Source organism: Nothobranchius furzeri, chromosome 18 (assembly GCF_043380555.1).
Source record: "Nothobranchius furzeri strain GRZ-AD chromosome 18, NfurGRZ-RIMD1, whole genome shotgun sequence".
NCBI classification, from domain to species: Eukaryota; Metazoa; Chordata; class Actinopteri; order Cyprinodontiformes; family Nothobranchiidae; genus Nothobranchius; species Nothobranchius furzeri.
The window spans coordinates 37313959-37340187 of record NC_091758.1 but is presented as its reverse complement, the minus strand read 5'-3'; the positions used below and the strand labels follow the sequence as shown (position 1 = coordinate 37340187).

General features: G+C 39.9%; 1 protein-coding gene across 1 annotated transcript; it reads left to right on the top strand.

Moving 5' to 3' along the window:
- The first annotated feature begins 17 nt into the window (after positions 1–17).
- LOC139063843 (uncharacterized) lies at positions 18–26229 on the top strand. Its single transcript, XM_070546742.1, has 74 exons — positions 18–190; positions 333–479; positions 599–648; positions 749–881; positions 1532–1614; positions 1705–1831; positions 2089–2279; positions 2370–2460; positions 2616–2733; positions 3105–3286; positions 3496–3651; positions 3789–3922; positions 4430–4563; positions 4651–4745; positions 5063–5401; positions 5521–5711; positions 5798–5889; positions 6041–6171; positions 6596–6720; positions 6853–6979; positions 7189–7401; positions 7534–7704; positions 7845–7991; positions 8111–8160; positions 8261–8393; positions 9044–9126; positions 9217–9343; positions 9601–9791; positions 9882–9972; positions 10128–10245; positions 10617–10798; positions 11008–11163; positions 11301–11434; positions 11942–12075; positions 12164–12258; positions 12576–12914; positions 13034–13224; positions 13311–13402; positions 13556–13686; positions 14115–14239; positions 14372–14498; positions 14708–14920; positions 15054–15224; positions 15365–15511; positions 15631–15680; positions 15781–15913; positions 16565–16647; positions 16738–16864; positions 17122–17312; positions 17403–17493; positions 17649–17766; positions 18138–18319; positions 18529–18684; positions 18823–18956; positions 19464–19597; positions 19683–19777; positions 20095–20433; positions 20553–20743; positions 20830–20921; positions 21073–21203; positions 21627–21751; positions 21884–22010; positions 22220–22432; positions 22565–22735; positions 22878–23024; positions 23144–23193; positions 23294–23426; positions 24078–24160; positions 24251–24377; positions 24635–24825; positions 24916–25006; positions 25162–25279; positions 25651–25832; positions 26042–26229. Exons 1-74 carry the CDS (start codon positions 146–148, stop codon positions 26204–26206), a joined length of 10422 nt encoding a protein of 3473 aa, XP_070402843.1. The 5' UTR covers positions 18–145; the 3' UTR covers positions 26207–26229.

Sequence of the window (26229 nt, the reverse complement as noted above, 5' to 3'; positions counted from 1 at the left end):
ATGAAAATGGAATTGACAGATCAACAGTGCAGCTGTTCTGGAGTCGCTCGGCACTCTTGTTGTTGGGGTACCCTCAGCTTTGCTGGAGAAAATCCCAGCTTCTGAACTTCTCCACGCCTCCGGGAACCCAGCTTTTGTTTCCAGCATGCTACAAGCTCCAGAGCTTCTCCAGGAGACATTTGTCACAAAGGTATAAAGTGTGCCTGTTATAATAGAAAAAAAAAAATAGGACAAAAAATCTGAATCCAACATGAGAACATGATTACTTTGATAACAGCCTCAACTCCTTTTAGCAGAAGAATAGCAATGACATGAATTTGACTACTCTGCAGATCATTTCTGTGGACACAAGACTAACTGAAGTGGTGCAGAATGTCCCAGATGCCTTAGCAACTAAGATCCCACCGTCCCAGCTGGTGTTTTCTGAGGGGAGTCCAAACATCAGTGTGATAAACAAAAAGTCGTGGACAAAAGATCAAGTAAGTACTCTGCTGTTACTGTACATGAAGAATAAATTAGAGCGTGATGCTGATACCATGTTTCACTTAAATTTGAACTACACTTTGGCTAAGAACGTTTATCTCTCCTTAATTTTCAGGCCACTATGTTCCTTGGGACTTTGGTTGAAAGTGATTTTGACACTGAGCAGTAAGTGAACTAGTCTTGCAACAAATTCTTATGGAAATTGTTTGTTTTTGGTTTCCGTTTTTACCTAAGCCAATAATTAATTATTTGGCTTTCCTGTTAGGCTCTCTACATCTGTGCTGCAAGGGTTCACATGCACATCAGTCCAGAAAGTGCCAAAAACTAAAATCAAGCAGCTAATTCGTGCTTGTAGGCCGAGGACCGGAAGGAGCAAGGTGGAACTGACAGAGCCACAGGTAAATTCCACTTTTATTTGATAAACCATTTTGCCGACATTTGCTGACAGCCTAATTTAGTTTTTTCATAAAGACTCTGGTTCACATAAAACACAAAATGTCTGAACTCCTCTCTGTGCTGAACTGACATTGATAGGACCTCTCCACAAGACCAACCAACAGCCAGATAAAACAGGCAAAGTTAAGAGCTCAGCCATCTTACATCCTACAGAGCCCACATTGTAGCTGCAACTGAACATATTTTTTTGTTAATTGCCTGGATGGACATTCCTAAGCAGAGTACATCCTGCCATATTTGTTATGCCTTTGTGCCTAGCTCTTTGCTTAGCATTGGCTGTTTAAAAAGATTTTACAAATAAAGTTAGCTTGGCTTAACGTGTTGCCTCCATCCATAGGTCACAATAACCTTTGGGCCTTTCTAGCTCTAATAGGTTTTACGTGAAAAAATATGATAACATTCTTCCTTTTTGTTTGCATTAGTTTCTGTCCTACTCCTTTTTTTAGCAAATAAATGAATAAAATGTCAGACCACACTGGGTATCAAAGGACCATAAGCCTCAGGCATTGGAGTTATAACTATCCCCCGGTTTATAAATATCTGTGTTTTCATTTCACTTGTATAACATTGTTTATTGTCACATGACCTACAGCTGACCTGCATGTACAACCTGATTGAAGAAGACCTCGATCAGAACTTCATAGATTATCCTTCAGACATGCTTCTATACTTCAGGTAAGTGTGTACCGAATCCAAGGTGCTTCTGATTTAAAGAGTGAACACTAGCGTTCTGATTTTCTCACTTTTTTCAATGCATTTTAACAGAATCCAGGATGTCCAGGAAAGCAACTGTAGGTCCTACTTTTCTGCACTTGGAGCTGCAGATTTTTCTGTGGCTTCCAGCCTTTTGAATAAGGGACAACAGCTGTTTAGTGAAGCCAGGACCTGCTTGGTGAGTACCAAATAAGAAAAAATAATCAAAGTGAAAGGCATCTCTTATGGCTCATGACAATCTCCAAGGGGAGGTTTCTTGGAAGCAGTCCAATTGGATAGACAGCCTATCAAAATCATCAATTTATCAACACTTGCTGTTAATTATTTCCAAGAATATTTCTGAAACTACTGAATGCTGAGTGAATGTCCTTGTTAGAATGAAATATTAATTGCATGAAAAAGTTGCGCAAAAACAACTTGTTTTCACCTCTATAGGGTATAACTGGGTTGAGCTTGAGCAGAGACCATTTGGACGTTTTGGGGAACATGGTCTGCACTCTGAACAGTTCTTACATCCAGAACTCTGATCCTTCGATCCTGGAAAACCTCAAAGCCTGCACGGACCTTTCTGAAAACCAAGTAGCTGCTATGGAGACTCTGTTGCTATCTGGGGAAACCCAATACGGGTACGAAACCAAATGTTTCAAATTGATGCCCTGTTTTGTTTTAGCAAAGTGTTGGTCCAAATTTCTTATGACTGTGCCTTGAATCATTAGAACTGTTGCCACCTGGAACCAGCAAACACTAGAAGACCTTGGGATTCTTCCTCTGTACTTCACAATAAACATCTGGAGCACATTCACAACTGTATGTCTTCCTTTTATCCTTTCTTTCTTCATAGGTTTTTGGTTTAATGATAATAAACTGACATCTCTCAAACTAAAGAAACTTACTTTTGTCTCTTTGGATGAAAAATCATTTTCCTATAACTAGTTAATTTTTCTTTATTTTTTCTTTTGCAGACAATAAGAATGCAGTTCCTCAAGGGCTTTGTGGCAAAACTAAGGAAAGAAAACACTCAGAAGACAAAGCTCGAGAATCTGTTTAAGCAGATCAGTCCTGCAACACCACCAGCAGAAGGTAAACTCTTTCAATTCGACTACATGCACTTGAGTCATCCCAGTTGTCAAACTGAATTGGGACAATTTTTATCAATTAAGATGTTTTATAACAGACATTCTGACGCCAAGTCAAACTAATAAAAACGATCTGTCAGTACATGCTTGGGAGAATGGCACATATAAAGAACTCGCTAACTTAACATTAAGCTCAAGCAGTGTGTAAATGCTCTAACATACAATGGCTTTCAAGGAAATTCTATTAAAAATCTATGTACAATAATTTCATCTGGAAAATTGTTGTCTTGTGAAATTGTACCAAAGAAAAAAAGAGCTATTTTCTTCGGTCTTGGCCTTTACAGTGCTCTCACAAGCTGTTTCATATTTTTAAAGTCTGCACAGCAGGCAGCATCACCCAGGTGACTGTTAGCGACCCCGCCTTCCCATTTGGCTACGATCTGACTCAGTTTGACCTCTGCCTGGACATTCCTGCTCTGAAAGAAAACCTCTTTACCATCTGCTCCAAAGTGGATGACAATGACTTCCAGAAGATTATTCTGAAGAAACTCAACAAGGTAAGGAGGGGATATTTGGCAACAAAATGTGTTTGATGACCTGAGAGCCATACTCCAAAGAACTGGATAAACAAAGTCAGGGTTTATACTGACATGGAAGTTGTTTAATCAATCTGGATTTGACAAATATGCCCAATATTGTTTATGTACTTGGGATTTTAGTTCCAGTTCAGTACTTAGGTGCATTGTTACATGTTGTGTACTTCCAGGCATACCCATCTGGAGTCTCTGAACAGCAAGTCCAGCTACTTGGTTCGGTGTCTCGTGTGGCAACACATTCTGACATCTCTAAATGGAACATCACTACGATTGACACCTTGGCAGCTCTTATGAAAACTGAAGATGGAACCTGGGAAACGGCACAGGTAAAATGATTGAACTGAAAAAAAATACAAAAACATTTAAGTTACTCCTACTTGTGCATGTGTATAATTTAGTTACTTGATGTGTTTTATGTTTAGAGCAAAGAATAATTTAGTTACTTGATGTGTTTCATGTTTAGAGCAAAGAAATCATCACTAAATACCTGCAAACATCTGGAAACTCCCTGGGTAGCACTGAGCTGAACATTATTGGCTCCAACGTATGTTCATTGGACCTCAGTACACTGACCACCATCACAGCAAACAGTATCAGGTTGGTGCCAGCATGTATACATTCAATATTTTCTTTTATAAATCCAAGTTTGGTTGCAAAGTAACTGGTGTAGGAGGGAAACCCAGACATCCCACTGCCTAGTAACCTTTTCCAATTCCTCCTGAGAGGTCCCAAGGTACTTCCAAACCAGATACAATATAAAATCCTGCCAGAAAGTTCTGGCTCTGCTCCGAGGTCTCTCCCCATTGGCTCATGACACTCTCCAAGGGGAGGTTTCTTGGAAGCAGTCCAATTGGATGCATGGCCTACTGCAACTCACTCCTTCTGATGGGGTGCAGGTGCTCTACTTTGAGCTCCCTCCACATGGCTGACCTTGTCTATAGTTTAGTCAAAGTGGCTAAAGCACCCCAGCTCACAACATTCTGCCATAGAAACCTTGAAAAGGCATGGCTCTGCATCTTGAAACAGCTCCGTACAGGTCCGAAAATCCTTTCTGAAATACTATGATGTAACAGTGAGGGACACTTTGTTTGTTTATTTTGTCAGTGATGCCAACTTTCTGAATGTGGCTACATGTTCGGCTGAGCAGAAGAGAATCCTGTATGACATCAGCAGCACCTCATTCAGCTCTTATCGTGCCCACTCCACTGACTTTTACAATGTTATTAAGAGCTACTTAGGTAAGAAAACATTGCTCTTGTATTTCTAGCTATAAGGAAATCAACTGTTTTCCTAATTAAATATTTTTTTTTCTATGATGATGATAGGTGGTGCGCCGTTGAATGACATTGTTGCATTATCAACACAGAACATCAGCATGGACATCAATATTTTCAGGAGTCTGGATATTAATGTGATAACTGTAAGTATACATGTGTAAAAAGGACGGCACTGTCACAGTAAAAACTGGCTGGCAACAGTACTGTAGCTGCAGTAAATGGAAATGAGTTTTAGGTGGCCTCTGTGAAATACACTTGAGTGACATAGTAAGAAGGTACACTGTGCTTCTCTTGGACTTTTTATGTTCATAGTTTATCATAAAGCCCAAAGTTGCACTCACAATCCTATGGATCTGTGTTGGACTTAAATCAATTGTGACCATATTTTTGAAATGTCGTTAATTGTAAAAAAAATCTAGAACAAGTCTATGATTAATTTCATTTCCCTTTGAACACACAGACTTTGACTGTGACCAATGTCCAAGGCCTCATGGGTGACCAGCTTCAAGATCTGAAGTTGTTTGAGAACGATACTGTGATTCAGACCTGGGTGAACATGCAGACTCAGTCAGAGTTGGACACACTGGGTGTGGGCCTCATCAACAGCAGGACATACCCTACAACTGCACAACCCGCAACAGACAACACTGCAACTAGTGCTTCTGGAACAGCATCACCAGATTCTACAACTAGCCCTGGAACCGATTCAACACCTGCTTCTACCATGTCCGATGTCACCATTTCAGCTTTCTGTGCCATGTACAGCAACTACAGCTACACTGTTGCCTTCCTACAAACTGTATGTATCTCACCTAAAGAAATGAAGACAAATATACAATTATCCACATCTCATTGAGTTTCTTACACATGATGATCTATGTCAGTTGATGGTGTGTTTTGTTTCTACGACCCCTTTAGGAAGTTGTTTCTGATGAGATGAAGAAGATGATCCTCCCTTGTGTTTGGAAAATGGCTCTGAGTAGCAACGTGACATCTGAGGTGAATTTGTGGTTTGATGTACTGTTGAAGAACTACCTGAGATTCCTCACAAGGAACCTCATCAGCCCCATCGAAGTGCAGAGCGCCTCATGTCAGGCCTTCCAAAAACTGTGAGTCTTTCTCTTCACAGAGTGATCAAATTAAACAGAAGGATTGAAGGTGTAACTCAGTTTACATGATCTTTTTCTTTCAATAGGGTGTTTTATATGGGAAACAATTTCACATACAACAGTACAGAATTTGGACCGGAGGATGTGTACAACACCATAAGGAGCTACTTGAGCACTGGTATGATATATATATGTTTTTATTATTATTAGTGCAATGTTGGATAGATGTGTGACAAATTATGTTGTCATCAGACATGATTATGGCTATAAAATATAAAAGAAGAAACCCTTTTACTGATGATGCTAAATAGCCATTTCTTTCTCCACAGGCTCTGGAGCCAGATGCTACAATCCCAGCGACCCAGAACTCAACTCTACCTCCTGGTTTTTCAACTATATTGGAAGCTTTGTGAAATTTATCACTCTGAATGACCTCACCAGCTTTATCTCCACATCCCAGGTTTGTGTTCACATCATCTTTAATATAACACTTTTGAAAGTTTATACTCCAACACAGGACAAAAGTTAACAAGTCACTTCCCAGTTTCAAATCTATTTGCAAAGCTGTTCAGACATCCCTCAAACCATAATCCTTCCAAGAGCTGACACAAGGGGCAGCAGAAATCAATTTTTTTTTTCTAATCAATGATAGAGTATCCTTGTAGCCAATGATGTTCAATTGTTTGTTACAAGGCTTCAAAGAAACTGGTTATAAAATCATTTCAAATACTCTGTTAAGCAAAGTGCAAGGTACATTGACACAATTTAATTCTTACCTTATTTTGCCCTTGGTTTTATCAGTTATTTTCACAAAACCACGACCCTTAACGTGGTGAAACGTGTTGGTGCTTACCTCTTGTTTTACTATGCACTTGTGTATAAAGGCTGAGGTGTTTTGGGAAGACCAAGCTAATCTGGAGCTTTTCAACAACTCGACACTTGCTGTAGATGTAAGAAATTACTACATCACTCAGCTGTTTACAGTCAACCCAAGCTTCAGCCTGTTCAAGTAAGTACCCAGCGCTGGATACAAATACAAATACAAATACTGCTATGACAACTGAACCAAAGACACATCTTCTGTCAAAACTACGTAGAAAAATGAATATGCATAAAGATAAATGTGTCTTTCTCCATCTAGGCTTTCGGGTGTTTTGTTGTGCTCAACTGATATCCCGAGTGCTGTGTATATGTCTCTAAATGAAGCTAACACCATGGCCATCCTGGACATGAGGAATGAATTTTGCAATGGAATCGAGGACCCTCAGGTACTTGCCTCAAAGTGTTCCTACACAGAACTTCACCTGAGTATAAAAGTTCTGCTCAGCGATTGGCTCCATTAACTTTGGAAGTGATACTCTCCTGACACTGAAGCATCCACAAACCTCCTTGCTAACTCTTTGCTAAGAAAAGTGATTGCCCTGCCATAGATGTGTAATCAGCAATTTTCACAATGCTTTTAAATTGTACTTCATAGGCATTTGCTGTTTTGGCATCCAACATCAAGACCATCACAGAGGAAATCTTTGTTACACTTGGGGGAGCTGCTTCAGGCCTGAGCAACACTCAGATCACTTCAGTACCTCCAACGGTGCTGATTTCCTCGTTGTCCACTTTGGGTTCAGTGACAACCTGGGGCCAGGACCAGGCCAACATCATAATCCAAAGCATAACCTCCTCAGGCTACCAGGTAGAAGCTGTGAAGCAGGGTCTAACTTGACTAATGAAATGTGTATTTAGAAATGTGTCAGTAAATGAAGGAACGCACCAATAGTTTGCAGTTTAAAGGAAAGGTTCTAATGGATTAAAATGGAATTGACAGATCAACAGCGCAGCTGTTCTGGAGTCGCTCGGCACTCTTGTTGTTGGGGTACCCTCAGCTTTGCTGGAGAAAATCCCAGCTTCTGAACTTCTCCACGCCTCCAGGAACCCAGCTTTTGTTTCCAGCATGCTACAAGCTCCAGAGCTTCTCCAGGAGACATTTGTCACAAAGGTATAAAGTGTGCCTGTTATAATAGAAAAAAAAATAGGACAAAAAATCTGAATCCAACATGAGAACATGATTACTTTGATAACAGCCTCAACTCCTTTTAGCAGAAGAATAGCAATGACATGAATTTGACTACTCTGCAGATCATTTCTGTGGACACAAGACTAACTGAAGTGGTGCAGAATGTCCCAGATGCCTTAGCAACTAAGATCCCACCGTCCCAGCTGGTGTTTTCTGAGGGGAGTCCAAACATCAGTGTGATAAACAAAAAGTCGTGGACAAAAGATCAAGTAAGTACTTTGCTGTTACTGTACATGAAGAATAAATTAGAGCGTGATGCTGATACCATGTTTCACTTAAATTTGAACTACACTTTGGCTAAGAACGTTTATCTCTCCTTAATTTTCAGGCCACTATGTTCCTTGGGACTTTGGTTGAAAGTGATTTTGACACTGAGCAGTAAGTGAACTAGTCTTGCAACAAATTCTTATGGAAATTGTTTGTTTTTGGTTTCCGTTTTTACCTAAGCCAATAATTAATTATTTGGCTTTCCTGTTAGGCTCTCTACATCTGTGCTGCAAGGGTTCACATGCACATCAGTCCAGAAAGTGCCAAAAACTAAAATCAAGCAGCTAATTCGTGCTTGTAGGCCGAGGACCGGAAGGAGCAAGGTGGAACTGACAGAGCCACAGGTAAATTCCACTTTTATTTGATAAACCATTTTGCCGACATTTGCTGACAGCCTAATTTAGTTTTTTCATAAAGACTCTGGTTCACATAAAACACAAAATGTCTGAACTCCTCTCTGTGCTGAACTGACATTGATAGGACCTCTCCACAAGACCAACCAACAGCCAGATAAAACAGGCAAAGTTAAGAGCTCAGCCATCTTACATCCTACAGAGCCCACATTGTAGCTGCAACTGAACATATTTTTTTGTTAATTGCCTGGATGGACATTCCTAAGCAGAGTACATCCTGCCATATTTGTTATGCCTTTGTGCCTAGCTCTTTGCTTAGCATTGGCTGTTTAAAAAGATTTTACAAATAAAGTTAGCTTGGCTTAACGTGTTGCCTCCATCCATAGGTCACAATAACCTTTGGGCCTTTCTAGCTCTAATAGGTTTTACGTGAAAAAATATGATAACATTCTTCCTTTTTGTTTGCATTAGTTTCTGTCCTACTCCTTTTTTTAGCAAATAAATGAATAAAATGTCAGACCACACTGGGTATCAAAGGACCATAAGCCTCAGGCATTGGAGTTATAACTATCCCCCGGTTTATAAATATCTGTGTTTTCATTTCACTTGTATAACATTGTTTATTGTCACATGACCTACAGCTGACCTGCATGTACAACCTGATTGAAGAAGACCTCGATCAGAACTTCATAGATTATCCTTCAGACATGCTTCTATACTTCAGGTAAGTGTGTACCGAATCCAAGGTGCTTCTGATTTAAAGAGTGAACACTAGCGTTCTGATTTTCTCACTTTTTTCAATGCATTTTAACAGAATCCAGGATGTCCAGGAAAGCAACTGTAGGTCCTACTTTTCTGCACTTGGAGCTGCAGATTTTTCTGTGGCTTCCAGCCTTTTGAATAAGGGACAACAGCTGTTTAGTGAAGCCAGGACCTGCTTGGTGAGTACCAAATAAGAAAAAATAATCAAAGTGAAAGGCATCTCTTATGGCTCATGACAATCTCCAAGGGGAGGTTTCTTGGAAGCAGTCCAATTGGATAGACAGCCTATCAAAATCATCAATTTATCAACACTTGCTGTTAATTATTTCCAAGAATATTTCTGAAACTACTGAATGCTGAGTGAATGTCCTTGTTAGAATGAAATATTAATTGCATGAAAAAGTTGCGCAAAAACAACTTGTTTTCACCTCTATAGGGTATAACTGGGTTGAGCTTGAGCAGAGACCATTTGGACGTTTTGGGGAACATGGTCTGCACTCTGAACAGTTCTTACATCCAGAACTCTGATCCTTCGATCCTGGAAAACCTCAAAGCCTGCACGGACCTTTCTGAAAACCAAGTAGCTGCTATGGAGACTCTGTTGCTATCTGGGGAAACCCAATACGGGTACGAAACCAAATGTTTCAAATTGATGCCCTGTTTTGTTTTAGCAAAGTGTTGGTCCAAATTTCTTATGACTGTGCCTTGAATCATTAGAACTGTTGCCACCTGGAACCAGCAAACACTAGAAGACCTTGGGATTCTTCCTCTGTACTTCACAATAAACATCTGGAGCACATTCACAACTGTATGTCTTCCTTTTATCCTTTCTTTCTTCATAGGTTTTTGGTTTAATGATAATAAACTGACATCTCTCAAACTAAAGAAACTTACTTTTGTCTCTTTGGATGAAAAATCATTTTCCTATAACTAGTTAATTTTTCTTTATTTTTTCTTTTGCAGACAATAAGAATGCAGTTCCTCAAGGGCTTTGTGGCAAAACTAAGGAAAGAAAACACTCAGAAGACAAAGCTCGAGAATCTGTTTAAGCAGATCAGTCCTGCAACACCACCAGCAGAAGGTAAACTCTTTCAATTCGACTACATGCACTTGAGTCATCCCAGTTGTCAAACTGAATTGGGACAATTTTTATCAATTAAGATGTTTTATAACAGACATTCTGACGCCAAGTCAAACTAATAAAAACGATCTGTCAGTACATGCTTGGGAGAATGGCACATATAAAGAACTCGCTAACTTAACATTAAGCTCAAGCAGTGTGTAAATGCTCTAACATACAATGGCTTTCAAGGAAATTCTATTAAAAATCTATGTACAATAATTTCATCTGGAAAATTGTTGTCTTGTGAAATTGTACCAAAGAAAAAAAGAGCTATTTTCTTCGGTCTTGGCCTTTACAGTGCTCTCACAAGCTGTTTCATATTTTTAAAGTCTGCACAGCAGGCAGCATCACCCAGGTGACTGTTAGCGACCCCGCCTTCCCATTTGGCTACGATCTGACTCAGTTTGACCTCTGCCTGGACATTCCTGCTCTGAAAGAAAACCTCTTTACCATCTGCTCCAAAGTGGATGACAATGACTTCCAGAAGATTATTCTGAAGAAACTCAACAAGGTAAGGAGGGGATATTTGGCAACAAAATGTGTTTGATGACCTGAGAGCCATACTCCAAAGAACTGGATAAACAAAGTCAGGGTTTATACTGACATGGAAGTTGTTTAATCAATCTGGATTTGACAAATATGCCCAATATTGTTTATGTACTTGGGATTTTAGTTCCAGTTCAGTACTTAGGTGCATTGTTACATGTTGTGTACTTCCAGGCATACCCATCTGGAGTCTCTGAACAGCAAGTCCAGCTACTTGGTTCGGTGTCTCGTGTGGCAACACATTCTGACATCTCTAAATGGAACATCACTACGATTGACACCTTGGCAGCTCTTATGAAAACTGAAGATGGAACCTGGGAAACGGCACAGGTAAAATGATTGAACTGAAAAAAAATACAAAAACATTTAAGTTACTCCTACTTGTGCATGTGTATAATTTAGTTACTTGATGTGTTTCATGTTTAGAGCAAAGAATAATTTAGTTACTTGATGTGTTTCATGTTTAGAGCAAAGAAATCATCACTAAATACCTGCAAACATCTGGAAACTCCCTGGGTAGCACTGAGCTGAACATTATTGGCTCCAACGTATGTTCATTGGACCTCAGTACACTGACCACCATCACAGCAAACAGTATCAGGTTGGTGCCAGCATGTATACATTCAATATTTTCTTTTATAAATCCAAGTTTGGTTGCAAAGTAACTGGTGTAGGAGGGAAACCCAGACATCCCACTGCCTAGTAACCTTTTCCAATTCCTCCTGAGAGGTCCCAAGGTACTTCCAAACCAGATACAATATAAAATCCTGCCAGAAAGTTCTGGCTCTGCTCCGAGGTCTCTCCCCATTGGCTCATGACACTCTCCAAGGGGAGGTTTCTTGGAAGCAGTCCAATTGGATGCATGGCCTACTGCAACTCACTCCTTCTGATGGGGTGCAGGTGCTCTACTTTGAGCTCCCTCCACATGGCTGACCTTGTCTATAGTTTAGTCAAAGTGGCTAAAGCACCCCAGCTCACAACATTCTGCCATAGAAACCTTGAAAAGGCATGGCTCTGCATCTTGAAACAGCTCCGTACAGGTCCGAAAATCCTTTCTGAAATACTATGATGTAACAGTGAGGGACACTTTGTTTGTTTATTTTGTCAGTGATGCCAACTTTCTGAATGTGGCTACATGTTCGGCTGAGCAGAAGAGAATCCTGTATGACATCAGCAGCACCTCATTCAGCTCTTATCGTGCCCACTCCACTGACTTTTACAATGTTATTAAGAGCTACTTAGGTAAGAAAACATTGCTCTTGTATTTCTAGCTATAAGGAAATCAACTGTTTTCCTAATTAAATGTTTTTTTTTTCTATGATGATGATAGGTGGTGCGCCGTTGAATGACATTGTTGCATTATCAACACAGAACATCAGCATGGACATCAATATTTTCAGGAGTCTGGATATTAATGTGATAACTGTAAGTATACATGTGTAAAAAGGACGGCACTGTCACAGTAAAAACTGGCTGGCAACAATACTGTAGCTGCAGTAAATGGAAATGAGTTTTAGGTGGCCTCTGTGAAATACACTTGAGTGACATAGTAAGAAGGTACACTGTGCTTCTCTTGGACTTTTTATGTTCATAGTTTATCATAAAGCCCAAAGTTGCACTCACAATCCTATGGATCTGTGTTGGACTTAAATCAATTGTGACCATATTTTTGAAATGTCGTTAATTGTAAAAAAAATCTAGAACAAGTCTATGATTAATTTCATTTCCCTTTGAACACACAGACTTTGACTGTGACCAATGTCCAAGGCCTCATGGGTGACCAGCTTCAAGATCTGAAGTTGTTTGAGAACGATACTGTGATTCAGACCTGGGTGAACATGCAGACTCAGTCAGAGTTGGACACACTGGGTGTGGGCCTCATCAACAGCAGGACATACCCTACAACTGCACAACCCGCAACAGACAACACTGCAACTAGTGCTTCTGGAACAGCATCACCAGATTCTACAACTAGCCCTGGAACCGATTCAACACCTGCTTCTACCATGTCCGATGTCACCATTTCAGCTTTCTGTGCCATGTACAGCAACTACAGCTACACTGTTGCCTTCCTACAAACTGTATGTATCTCACCTAAAGAAATGAAGACAAATATACAATTATCCACATCTCATTGAGTTTCTTACACATGATGATCTATGTCAGTTGATGGTGTGTTTTGTTTCTACGACCCCTTTAGGAAGTTGTTTCTGATGAGATGAAGAAGATGATCCTCCCTTGTGTTTGGAAAATGGCTCTGAGTAGCAACGTGACATCTGAGGTGAATTTGTGGTTTGATGTACTGTTGAAGAACTACCTGAGATTCCTCACAAGGAACCTCATCAGCCCCATCGAAGTGCAGAGCGCCTCATGTCAGGCCTTCCAAAAACTGTGAGTCTTTCTCTTCACAGAGTGATCAAATTAAACAGAAGGATTGAAGGTGTAACTCAGTTTACATGATCTTTTTCTTTCAATAGGGTGTTTTATATGGGAAACAATTTCACATACAACAGTACAGAATTTGGACCGGAGGATGTGTACAACATCATAAGGAGCTACTTGAGCACTGGTATGATATATATATATGTTTTTATTATTATTAGTGCAATGTTGGATAGATGTGTGACAAATTATGTTGTCATCAGACATGATTATGGCTATAAAATATAAAAGAAGAAACCCTTTTACTGATTATGCTAAATAGCCATTTCTTTCTCCACAGGCTCTGGAGCCAGATGCTACAATCCCAGCGACCCAGAACTCAACTCTACCTCCTGGTTTTTCAACTATATTGGAAGCTTTGTGAAATTTATCACTCTGAATGACCTCACCAGCTTTATCTCCACATCCCAGGTTTGTGTTCACATCATCTTTAATATAACACTTTTGAAAGTTTATACTCCAACACAGGACAAAAGTTAACAAGTCACTTCCCAGTTTCAAATCTATTTGCAAAGCTGTTCAAACATCCCTCAAACCATAATCCTTCCAAGAGCTGACACAAGGAGCAGCAGAAATCTATTTTTTTTCTTTCAAATCAATGATATAGAGTATCCTTGTAGCCAATGATGTTCAATTGTTTGTTACAAGGCTTCAAAGAAACTGGTTATAAATTCATTTCAAATACTCTGTTAAGCAAAGTGCAAGGTACATTGACACAATTTAATTCTTACCTTATTTTGCCCTTGGTTTTATAAGTTATTTTCACAAAACCACAACCATTAACGTGGTGAAACGTGTTGGTGCTTACCTCTTGTTTTACTATGCACTTGTGTATAAAGGCTGAGGTGTTTTGGGAAGACCAAGCTAATCTGGAGCTTTTCAACAACTCGACAATTGCTGTAGATGTAAGAAATTACTACATCACTCAGCTGTTTACAGTCAACCCAAGCTTCAGCCTGTTCAAGTAAGTACCCAGCGCGGGATACAAATACAAATACAAATACTGCTATGACAACTGAACCAAAGACACATCTTCTGTCAAAACTACGTAGAAAAATGAATATGCATAAAGATAAATGTGTCTTTCTCCATCTAGGCTTTCGGGTGTTTTGTTGTGCTCAACTGACATCCCGAGTGCTGTGTATATGTCGCTAAATGAAGCTAACACCATGGCCATCCTGGACATGAGGAATGAATTTTGCAATGGAATCGAGGACCCTCAGGTACTAGCCTCAAAGTGTTCCTAGACAGAACTTCACCTGAGTATAAAAGTTCTGCTTAGCGATTGGCTCCATTATCTTTGGAAGTGATAGTCTCCTGACACTGAAGCATCCACAAACCTCCTCGCTAACTCTTTGCTAAGAAAAGTGATTGCTCTGCCATAGATGTGTAATCAGCAATTTTCACAATGCTTTTAAATTGTACTTCATAGGCATTTGCTGTTTTGGCATCCAACATCAAGACCATCACAGAGGAAATCTTTGTTACACTTGGGGGAGCTGCTTCAGGCCTGAGCAACACTCAGATCACTTCAGTACCTCCAACGGTGCTGATTTCCTCGTTGTCCACTTTGGGTTCAGTGACAACCTGGGGCCAGGACCAGGCCAACATCATAATCCAAAGCATAACCTCCTCAGGCTACCAGGTAGAAGCTGTGAAGCAGGGTCTAACTTGACTAATGAAATGTGTATTTAGAAATGTGTCAGTAAATGAAGGAACGCACCAATAGTTTGCACTTTAAAGGATAAGGTTCTAATGGATGAAAATGGAATTGACAGATCAACAGTGCAGCTGTTCTGGAGTCGCTCGGCACTCTTGTTGTTGGGGTACCCTCAGCTTTGCTGGAGAAAATCCCAGCTTCTGAACTTCTCCACGCCTCCAGGAACCCAGCTTTTGTTTCCAGCATGCTACAAGCTCCAGAGCTTCTCCAGGAGACATTTGTCACAAAGGTATAAAGTGTGCCTGTTATAATAGAAAAAAAAATAGGACAAAAAATCTGAATCCAACATGAGAACATGATTACTTTGATAACAGCCTCAACTCCTTTTAGCAGAAGAATAGCAATGACATGAATTTGACTACTCTGCAGATCATTTCTGTGGACACAAGACTAACTGAAGTGGTGCAGAATGTCCCAGATGCCTTAGCAACTAAGATCCCACCGTCCCAGCTGGTGTTTTCTGAGGGGAGTCCAAACATCAGTGTGATAAACAAAAAGTCGTGGACAAAAGATCAAGTAAGTACTCTGCTGTTACTGTACATGAAGAATAAATTAGAGCGTGATGCTGATACCATGTTTCACTTAAATTTGAACTACACTTTGGCTAAGAACGTTTATTTCGCCTTAATTTTCAGGCCACTATGTTCCTTGGGACTTTGGTTGAAAGTGATTTTGACACTGAGCAGTAAGTGAACTAGTCTTGCAACAAATTCTTATGGAAATTGTTTGTTTTTGGTTTCCGTTTTTACCTAAGCCAATAATTAATTATTTGGCTTTCCTGTTAGGCTCTCTACATCTGTGCTGCAAGGGTTCACATGCACATCAGTCCAGAAAGTGCCAAAAACTAAAATCAAGCAGCTAATTCGTGCTTGTAGGCCGAGGACCGGAAGGAGCAAGGTGGAACTGACAGAGCCACAGGTAAATTCCACTTTTATTTGATAAACCATTTTGCCGACATTTGCTGACAGCCTAATTTAGTTTTTTCATAAAGACTCTGGTTCACATAAAACACAAAATGTCTGAACTCCTCTCTGTGCTGAACTGACATTGATAGGACCTCTCCACAAGACCAACCAACAGCCAGATAAAACAGGCAAAGTTAAGAGCTCAGCCATCTTACATCCTACAGAGCCCACATTGTAGCTGCAACTGAACATATTTTTTTGTTAATTGCCTGGATGGACATTCCTAAGCAGAGTACATCCTGCCATATTTGTTATGCCTTTGTGCCTAGCTCTTTGCTTAGCATTGGCTGTTTAAAAAGATTTTACAAATAAAGTTAGCTTGGCTTAACGTGTTGCCTCCATCCATAGGTCACAATAACCTTTGGGCCTTTCTAGCTCTAATAGGTTTTACGTGAAAAAATATGATAACATTCTTCCTTTTTGTTTGCATTAGTTTCTGTCCTACTCCTTTTTTTTAGCAAATAAATGAATAAAATGTCAGACCACACTGGGTATCAAAGGACCATAAGCCTCAGGCATTGGAGTTATAACTATCCCCCGGTTTATAAATATCTGTGTTTTCATTTCACTTGTATAACATTGTTTATTGTCACATGACCTACAGCTGACCTGCATGTACAACCTGATTGAAGAAGACCTCGATCAGAACTTCATAGATTATCCTTCAGACATGCTTCTATACTTCAGGTAAGTGTGTACCGAATCCAAGGTGCTTCTGATTTAAAGAGTGAACACTAGCGTTCTGATTTTCTCACTTTTTTCAATGCATTTTAACAGAATCCAGGATGTCCAGGAAAGCAACTGTAGGTCCTACTTTTCTGCACTTGGAGCTGCAGATTTTTCTGTGGCTTCCAGCCTTTTGAATAAGGGACAACAGCTGTTTAGTGAAGCCAGGACCTGCTTGGTGAGTACCAAATAAGAAAAAATAATCAAAGTGAAAGGCATCTCTTATGGCTCATGACAATCTCCAAGGGGAGGTTTCTTGGAAGCAGTCCAATTGGATAGACAGCCTATCAAAATCATCAATTTATCAACACTTGCTGTTAATTATTTCCAAGAATATTTCTGAAACTACTGAATGCTGAGTGAATGTCCTTGTTAGAATGAAATATTAATTGCATGAAAAAGTTGCGCAAAAACAACTTGTTTTCACCTCTATAGGGTATAACTGGGTTGAGCTTGAGCAGAGACCATTTGGACGTTTTGGGGAACATGGTCTGCACTCTGAACAGTTCTTACATCCAGAACTCTGATCCTTCGATCCTGGAAAACCTCAAAGCCTGCACGGACCTTTCTGAAAACCAAGTAGCTGCTATGGAGACTCTGTTGCTATCTGGGGAAACCCAATACGGGTACGAAACCAAATGTTTCAAATTGATGCCCTGTTTTGTTTTAGCAAAGTGTTGGTCCAAATTTCTTATGACTGTGCCTTGAATCATTAGAACTGTTGCCACCTGGAACCAGCAAACACTAGAAGACCTTGGGATTCTTCCTCTGTACTTCACAATAAACATCTGGAGCACATTCACAACTGTATGTCTTCCTTTTATCCTTTCTTTCTTCATAGGTTTTTGGTTTAATGATAATAAACTGACATCTCTCAAACTAAAGAAACTTACTTTTGTCTCTTTGGATGAAAAATCATTTTCCTATAACTAGTTAATTTTTCTTTATTTTTTCTTTTGCAGACAATAAGAATGCAGTTCCTCAAGGGCTTTGTGGCAAAACTAAGGAAAGAAAACACTCAGAAGACAAAGCTCGAGAATCTGTTTAAGCAGATCAGTCCTGCAACACCACCAGCAGAAGGTAAACTCTTTCAATTCGACTACATGCACTTGAGTCATCCCAGTTGTCAAACTGAATTGGGACAATTTTTATCAATTAAGATGTTTTATAACAGACATTCTGACGCCAAGTCAAACTAATAAAAACGATCTGTCAGTACATGCTTGGGAGAATGGCACATATAAAGAACTCGCTAACTTAACATTAAGCTCAAGCAGTGTGTAAATGCTCTAACATACAATGGCTTTCAAGGAAATTCTATTAAAAATCTATGTACAATAATTTCATCTGGAAAATTGTTGTCTTGTGAAATTGTACCAAAGAAAAAAAGAGCTATTTTCTTCGGTCTTGGCCTTTACAGTGCTCTCACAAGCTGTTTCATATTTTTAAAGTCTGCACAGCAGGCAGCATCACCCAGGTGACTGTTAGCGACCCCGCCTTCCCATTTGGCTACGATCTGACTCAGTTTGACCTCTGCCTGGACATTCCTGCTCTGAAAGAAAACCTCTTTACCATCTGCTCCAAAGTGGATGACAATGACTTCCAGAAGATTATTCTGAAGAAACTCAACAAGGTAAGGAGGGGATATTTGGCAACAAAATGTGTTTGATGACCTGAGAGCCATACTCCAAAGAACTGGATAAACAAAGTCAGGGTTTATACTGACATGGAAGTTGTTTAATCAATCTGGATTTGACAAATATGCCCAATATTGTTTATGTACTTGGGATTTTAGTTCCAGTTCAGTACTTAGGTGCATTGTTACATGTTGTGTACTTCCAGGCATACCCATCTGGAGTCTCTGAACAGCAAGTCCAGCTACTTGGTTCGGTGTCTCGTGTGGCAACACATTCTGACATCTCTAACTGGAACATCACTACGATTGACACCTTGGCAGCTCTTATGAAAACTGAAGATGGAACCTGGGAAACGGCACAGGTAAAATGATTGAACTGAATAAAAAATACAAAAACATTTAAGTTACTCCTACTTGTGCATGTGTATAATTTAGTTACTTGATGTGTTTCATGTTTAGAGCAAAGAATAATTTAGTTACTTGATGTGTTTCATGTTTAGAGCAAAGAAATCATCACTAAATACCTGCAAACATCTGGAAACTCCCTGGGTAGCACTGAGCTGAACATTATTGGCTCCAACGTATGTTCATTGGACCTCAGTACACTGACCACCATCACAGCAAACAGTATCAGGTTGGTGCCAGCATGTATACATTCAATATTTTCTTTTATAAATCCAAGTTTGGTTGCAAAGTAACTGGTGTAGGAGGGAAACCCAGACATCCCACTGCCTAGTAACCTTTTCCAATTCCTCCTGAGAGGTCCCAAGGTACTTCCAAACCAGATACAATATAAAATCCTGCCAGAAAGTTCTGGCTCTGCTCCGAGGTCTCTCCCCATTGGCTCATGACACTCTCCAAGGGGAGGTTTCTTGGAAGCAGTCCAATTGGATGCATGGCCTACTGCAACTCACTCCTTCTGATGGGGTGCAGGTGCTCTACTTTGAGCTCCCTCCACATGGCTGACCTTGTCTATAGTTTAGTCAAAGTGGCTAAAGCACCCCAGCTCACAACATTCTGCCATAGAAACCTTGAAAAGGCATGGCTCTGCATCTTGAAACAGCTCCGTACAGGTCCGAAAATCCTTTCTGAAATACTATGATGTAACAGTGAGGGACACTTTGTTTGTTTATTTTGTCAGTGATGCCAACTTTCTGAATGTGGCTACATGTTCGGCTGAGCAGAAGAGAATCCTGTATGACATCAGCAGCACCTCATTCAGCTCTTATCGTGCCCACTCCACTGACTTTTACAATGTTATTAAGAGCTACTTAGGTAAGAAAACATTGCTCTTGTATTTCTAGCTATAAGGAAATCAACTGTTTTCCTAATTAAATTTTTTTTTCTATGATGATGATAGGTGGTGCGCCGTTGAGTGACATTGTTGCATTATCAACACAGAACATCAGCATGGACATCAATATTTTCAGGAGTCTGGATATTAATGTGATAACTGTAAGTATACATGTGTAAAAAGGACGGCACTGTCACAGTAAAAACTGGCTGGCAACAATACTGTAGCTGCAGTAAATGGAAATGAGTTTTAGGTGGCCTCTGTGAAATACACTTGAGTGACATAGTAAGAAGGTACACTGTGCTTCTCTTGGACTTTTTATGTTCATAGTTTATCATAAAGCCCAAAGTTGCACTCACAATCCTATGGATCTGTGTTGGACTTAAATCAATTGTGACCATATTTTTGAAATGTCGTTAATTGTAAAAAAAATCTAGAACAAGTCTATGATTAATTTCATTTCCCTTTGAACACACAGACTTTGACTGTGACCAATGTCCAAGGCCTCATGGGTGACCAGCTTCAAGATCTGAAGTTGTTTGAGAACGATACTGTGATTCAGACCTGGGTGAACATGCAGACTCAGTCAGAGTTGGACACACTGGGTGTGGGCCTCATCAACAGCAGGACATACCCTACAACTGCACAACCCGCAACAGACAACACTGCAACTAGTGCTTCTGGAACAGCATCACCAGATTCTACAACTAGCCCTGGAACCGATTCAACACCTGCTTCTACCATGTCCGATGTCACCATTTCAGCTTTCTGTGCCATGTACAGCAACTACAGCTACACTGTTGCCTTCCTACAAACTGTATGTATCTCAGCTAAAGAAATGAAGACAAATATACAATTATCCACATCTCATTGAGTTTCTTACACATGATGATCTATGTCAGTTGATGGTGTGTTTTGTTTCTACGACCCCTTTAGGAAGTTGTTTCTGATGAGATGAAGAAGATGATCCTCCCTTGTGTTTGGAAAATGGCTCTGAGTAGCAACGTGACATCTGAGGTGAATTTGTGGTTTGATGTACTGTTGAAGAACTACCTGAGATTCCTCACAAGGAACCTCATCAGCCCCATCGAAGTGCAGAGCGCCTCATGTCAGGCCTTCCAAAAACTGTGAGTCTTTCTCTTCACAGAGTGATCAAATTAAACAGAAGGATTGAAGGTGTAACTCAGTTTACATGATCTTTTTCTTTCAATAGGGTGTTTTATATGGGAAACAATTTCACATACAACAGTACAGAATTTGGACCGGAGGATGTGTACAACACCATAAGGAGCTACTTGAGCACTGGTATGATATATATATGTTTTTATTATTATTAGTGCAATGTTGGATAGATGTGTGACAAATTATGTTGTCATCAGACATGATTATGGCTATAAAATATAAAAGAAGAAACCCTTTTACTGATGATGCTAAATAGCCATTTCTTTCTCCACAGGCTCTGGAGCCAGATGCTACAATCCCAGCGACCCAGAACTCAACTCTACCTCCTGGTTTTTCAACTATATTGGAAGCTTTGTGAAATTTATCACTCTGAATGACCTCACCAGCTTTATCTCCACATCCCAGGTTTGTGTTCACATCATCTTTAATATAACACTTTTGAAAGTTTATACTCCAACACAGGACAAAAGTTAACAAGTCACTTCCCAGTTTCAAATCTATTTGCAAAACTGTTCAGACATCCCTCAAACCATAATCCTTCCAAGAGCTGACACAAGGGGCAGCAGAAATCAATTTTTTTTTCTAATCAATGATAGAGTATCCTTGTAGCCAATGATGTTCAATTGTTTGTTACAAGGCTTCAAAGAAACTGGTTATAAATTCATTTCAAATACTCTGTTAAGCAAAGTGCAAGGTACATTGACACAATTTAATTCTTACCTTATTTTGCCCTTGGTTTTATCAGTTATTTTCACAAAACCACGACCCTTAACGTGGTGAAACGTGTTGGTGCTTACCTCTTGTTTTACTATGCACTTGTGTATAAAGGCTGAGGTGTTTTGGGAAGACCAAGCTAATCTGGAGCTTTTCAACAACTCGACACTTGCTGTAGATGTAAGAAATTACTACATCACTCAGCTGTTTACAGTCAACCCAAGCTTCAGCCTGTTCAAGTAAGTACCCAGCGCTGGATACAAATACAAATACAAATACTGCTATGACAACTGAACCAAAGACACATCTTCTGTCAAAACTACGTAGAAAAATGAATATGCATAAAGATAAATGTGTCTTTCTCCATCTAGGCTTTCGGGTGTTTTGTTGTGCTCAACTGATATCCCGAGTGCTGTGTATATGTCTCTAAATGAAGCTAACACCATGGCCATCCTGGACATGAGGAATGAATTTTGCAATGGAATCGAGGACCCTCAGGTACTTGCCTCAAAGTGTTCCTACACAGAACTTCACCTGAGTATAAAAGTTCTGCTCAGCGATTGGCTCCATTAACTTTGGAAGTGATACTCTCCTGACACTGAAGCATCCACAAACCTCCTTGCTAACTCTTTGCTAAGAAAAGTGATTGCTCTGCCATAGATGTGTAATCAGCAATTTTCACAATGCTTTTAAATTGTACTTCATAGGCATTTGCTGTTTTGGCATCCAACATCAAGACCATCACAGAGGAAATCTTTGTTACACTTGGGGGAGCTGCTTCAGGCCTGAGCAACACTCAGATCACTTCAGTACCTCCAACGGTGCTGATTTCCTCGTTGTCCACTTTGGGTTCAGTGACAACCTGGGGCCAGGACCAGGCCAACATCATAATCCAAAGCATAACCTCCTCAGGCTACCAGGTAGAAGCTGTGAAGCAGGGTCTAACTTGACTAATGAAATGTGTATTTAGAAATGTGTCAGTAAATGAAGGAACGCACCAATAGTTTGCAGTTTAAAGGAAAGGTTCTAATGGATTAAAATGGAATTGACAGATCAACAGCGCAGCTGTTCTGGAGTCGCTCGGCACTCTTGTTGTTGGGGTACCCTCAGCTTTGCTGGAGAAAATCCCAGCTTCTGAACTTCTCCACGCCTCCAGGAACCCAGCTTTTGTTTCCAGCATGCTACAAGCTCCAGAGCTTCTCCAGGAGACATTTGTCACAAAGGTATAAAGTGTGCCTGTTATAATAGAAAAAAAAAAATAGGACAAAAAATCTGAATCCAACATGAGAACATGATTACTTTGATAACAGCCTCAACTCCTTTTAGCAGAAGAATAGCAATGACATGAATTTGACTACTCTGCAGATCATTTCTGTGGACACAAGACTAACTGAAGTGGTGCAGAATGTCCCAGATGCCTTAGCAACTAAGATCCCACCGTCCCAGCTGGTGTTTTCTGAGGGGAGTCCAAACATCAGTGTGATAAACAAAAAGTCGTGGACAAAAGATCAAGTAAGTACTCTGCTGTTACTGTACATGAAGAATAAATTAGAGCGTGATGCTGATACCATGTTTCACTTAAATTTGAACTACACTTTGGCTAAGAACGTTTATTTCGCCTTAATTTTCAGGCCACTATGTTCCTTGGGACTTTGGTTGAAAGTGATTTTGACACTGAGCAGTAAGTGAACTAGTCTTGCAACAAATTCTTATGGAAATTGTTTGTTTTTGGTTTCCGTTTTTACCTAAGCCAATAATTAATTATTTGGCTTTCCTGTTAGGCTCTCTACATCTGTGCTGCAAGGGTTCACATGCACATCAGTCCAGAAAGTGCCAAAAACTAAAATCAAGCAGCTAATTCGTGCTTGTAGGCCGAGGACCGGAAGGAGCAAGGTGGAACTGACAGAGCCACAGGTAAATTCCACTTTTATTTGATAAACCATTTTGCCGACATTTGCTGACAGCCTAATTTAGTTTTTTCATAAAGACTCTGGTTCACATAAAACACAAAATGTCTGAACTCCTCTCTGTGCTGAACTGACATTGATAGGACCTCTCCACAAGACCAACCAACAGCCAGATAAAACAGGCAAAGTTAAGAGCTCAGCCATCTTACATCCTACAGAGCCCACATTGTAGCTGCAACTGAACATATTTTTTTGTTAATTGCCTGGATGGACATTCCTAAGCAGAGTACATCCTGCCATATTTGTTATGCCTTTGTGCCTAGCTCTTTGCTTAGCATTGGCTGTTTAAAAAGATTTTACAAATAAAGTTAGCTTGGCTTAACGTGTTGCCTCCATCCATAGGTCACAATAACCTTTGGGCCTTTCTAGCTCTAATAGGTTTTATGTGAAAAAATATGATAACATTCTTCCTTTTTGTTTGCATTAGTTTCTGTCCTACTCCTTTTTTTTAGCAAATAAATGAATAAAATGTCAGACCACACTGGGTATCAAAGGACCATAAGCCTCAGGCATTGGAGTTATAACTATCCCCCGGTTTATAAATATCTGTGTTTTCATTTCACTTGTATAACATTGTTTATTGTCACATGACCTACAGCTGACCTGCATGTACAACCTGATTGAAGAAGACCTCGATCAGAACTTCATAGATTATCCTTCAGACATGCTTCTATACTTCAGGTAAGAGTGTACCGAATCCAAGGTGCTTCTGATTTAAAGAGTGAACACTAGCGTTCTGATTTTCTCACTTTTTTCAATGCATTTTAACAGAATCCAGGATGTCCAGGAAAGCAACTGTAGGTCCTACTTTTCTGCACTTGGAGCTGCAGATTTTTCTGTGGCTTCCAGCCTTTTGAATAAGGGACAACAGCTGTTTAGTGAAGCCAGGACCTGCTTGGTGAGTACCAAATAAGAAAAAATAATCAAAGTGAAAGGCATCTCTTATGGCTCATGACAATCTCCAAGGGGAGGTTTCTTGGAAGCAGTCCAATTGGATAGACAGCCTATCAAAATCATCAATTTATCAACACTTGCTGTTAATTATTTCCAAGAATATTTCTGAAACTACTGAATGCTGAGTGAATGTCCTTGTTAGAATGAAATATTAATTGCATGAAAAAGTTGCGCAAAAACAACTTGTTTTCACCTCTATAGGGTATAACTGGGTTGAGCTTGAGCAGAGACCATTTGGACGTTTTGGGGAACATGGTCTGCACTCTGAACAGTTCTTACATCCAGAACTCTGATCCTTCGATCCTGGAAAACCTCAAAGCCTGCACGGACCTTTCTGAAAACCAAGTAGCTGCTATGGAGACTCTGTTGCTATCTGGGGAAACCCAATACGGGTACGAAACCAAATGTTTCAAATTGATGCCCTGTTTTGTTTTAGCAAAGTGTTGGTCCAAATTTCTTATGACTGTGCCTTGAATCATTAGAACTGTTGCCACCTGGAACCAGCAAACACTAGAAGACCTTGGGATTCTTCCTCTGTACTTCACAATAAACATCTGGAGCACATTCACAACTGTATGTCTTCCTTTTATCCTTTCTTTCTTCATAGGTTTTTGGTTTAATGATAATAAACTGACATCTCTCAAACTAAAGAAACTTACTTTTGTCTCTTTGGATGAAAAATCATTTTCCTATAACTAGTTAATTTTTCTTTATTTTTTCTTTTGCAGACAATAAGAATGCAGTTCCTCAAGGGCTTTGTGGCAAAACTAAGGAAAGAAAACACTCAGAAGACAAAGCTCGAGAATCTGTTTAAGCAGATCAGTCCTGCAACACCACCAGCAGAAGGTAAACTCTTTCAATTCGACTACATGCACTTGAGTCATCCCAGTTGTCAAACTGAATTGGGACAATTTTTATCAATTAAGATGTTTTATAACAGACATTCTGACGCCAAGTCAAACTAATAAAAACGATCTGTCAGTACATGCTTGGGAGAATGGCACATATAAAGAACTCGCTAACTTAACATTAAGCTCAAGCAGTGTGTAAATGCTCTAACATACAATGGCTTTCAAGGAAATTCTATTAAAAATCTATGTACAATAATTTCATCTGGAAAATTGTTGTCTTGTGAAATTGTACCAAAGAAAAAAAGAGCTATTTTCTTCGGTCTTGGCCTTTACAGTGCTCTCACAAGCTGTTTCATATTTTTAAAGTCTGCACAGCAGGCAGCATCACCCAGGTGACTGTTAGCGACCCCGCCTTCCCATTTGGCTACGATCTGACTCAGTTTGACCTCTGCCTGGACATTCCTGCTCTGAAAGAAAACCTCTTTACCATCTGCTCCAAAGTGGATGACAATGACTTCCAGAAGATTATTCTGAAGAAACTCAACAAGGTAAGGAGGGGATATTTGGCAACAAAATGTGTTTGATGACCTGAGAGCCATACTCCAAAGAACTGGATAAACAAAGTCAGGGTTTATACTGACATGGAAGTTGTTTAATCAATCTGGATTTGACAAATATGCCCAATATTGTTTATGTACTTGGGATTTTAGTTCCAGTTCAGTACTTAGGTGCATTGTTACATGTTGTGTACTTCCAGGCATACCCATCTGGAGTCTCTGAACAGCAAGTCCAGCTACTTGGTTCGGTGTCTCGTGTGGCAACACATTCTGACATCTCTAACTGGAACATCACTACGATTGACACCTTGGCAGCTCTCATGAAAACTGAAGATGGAACCTGGGAAACGGCACAGGTAAAATGATTGAACTGAATAAAAAATACAAA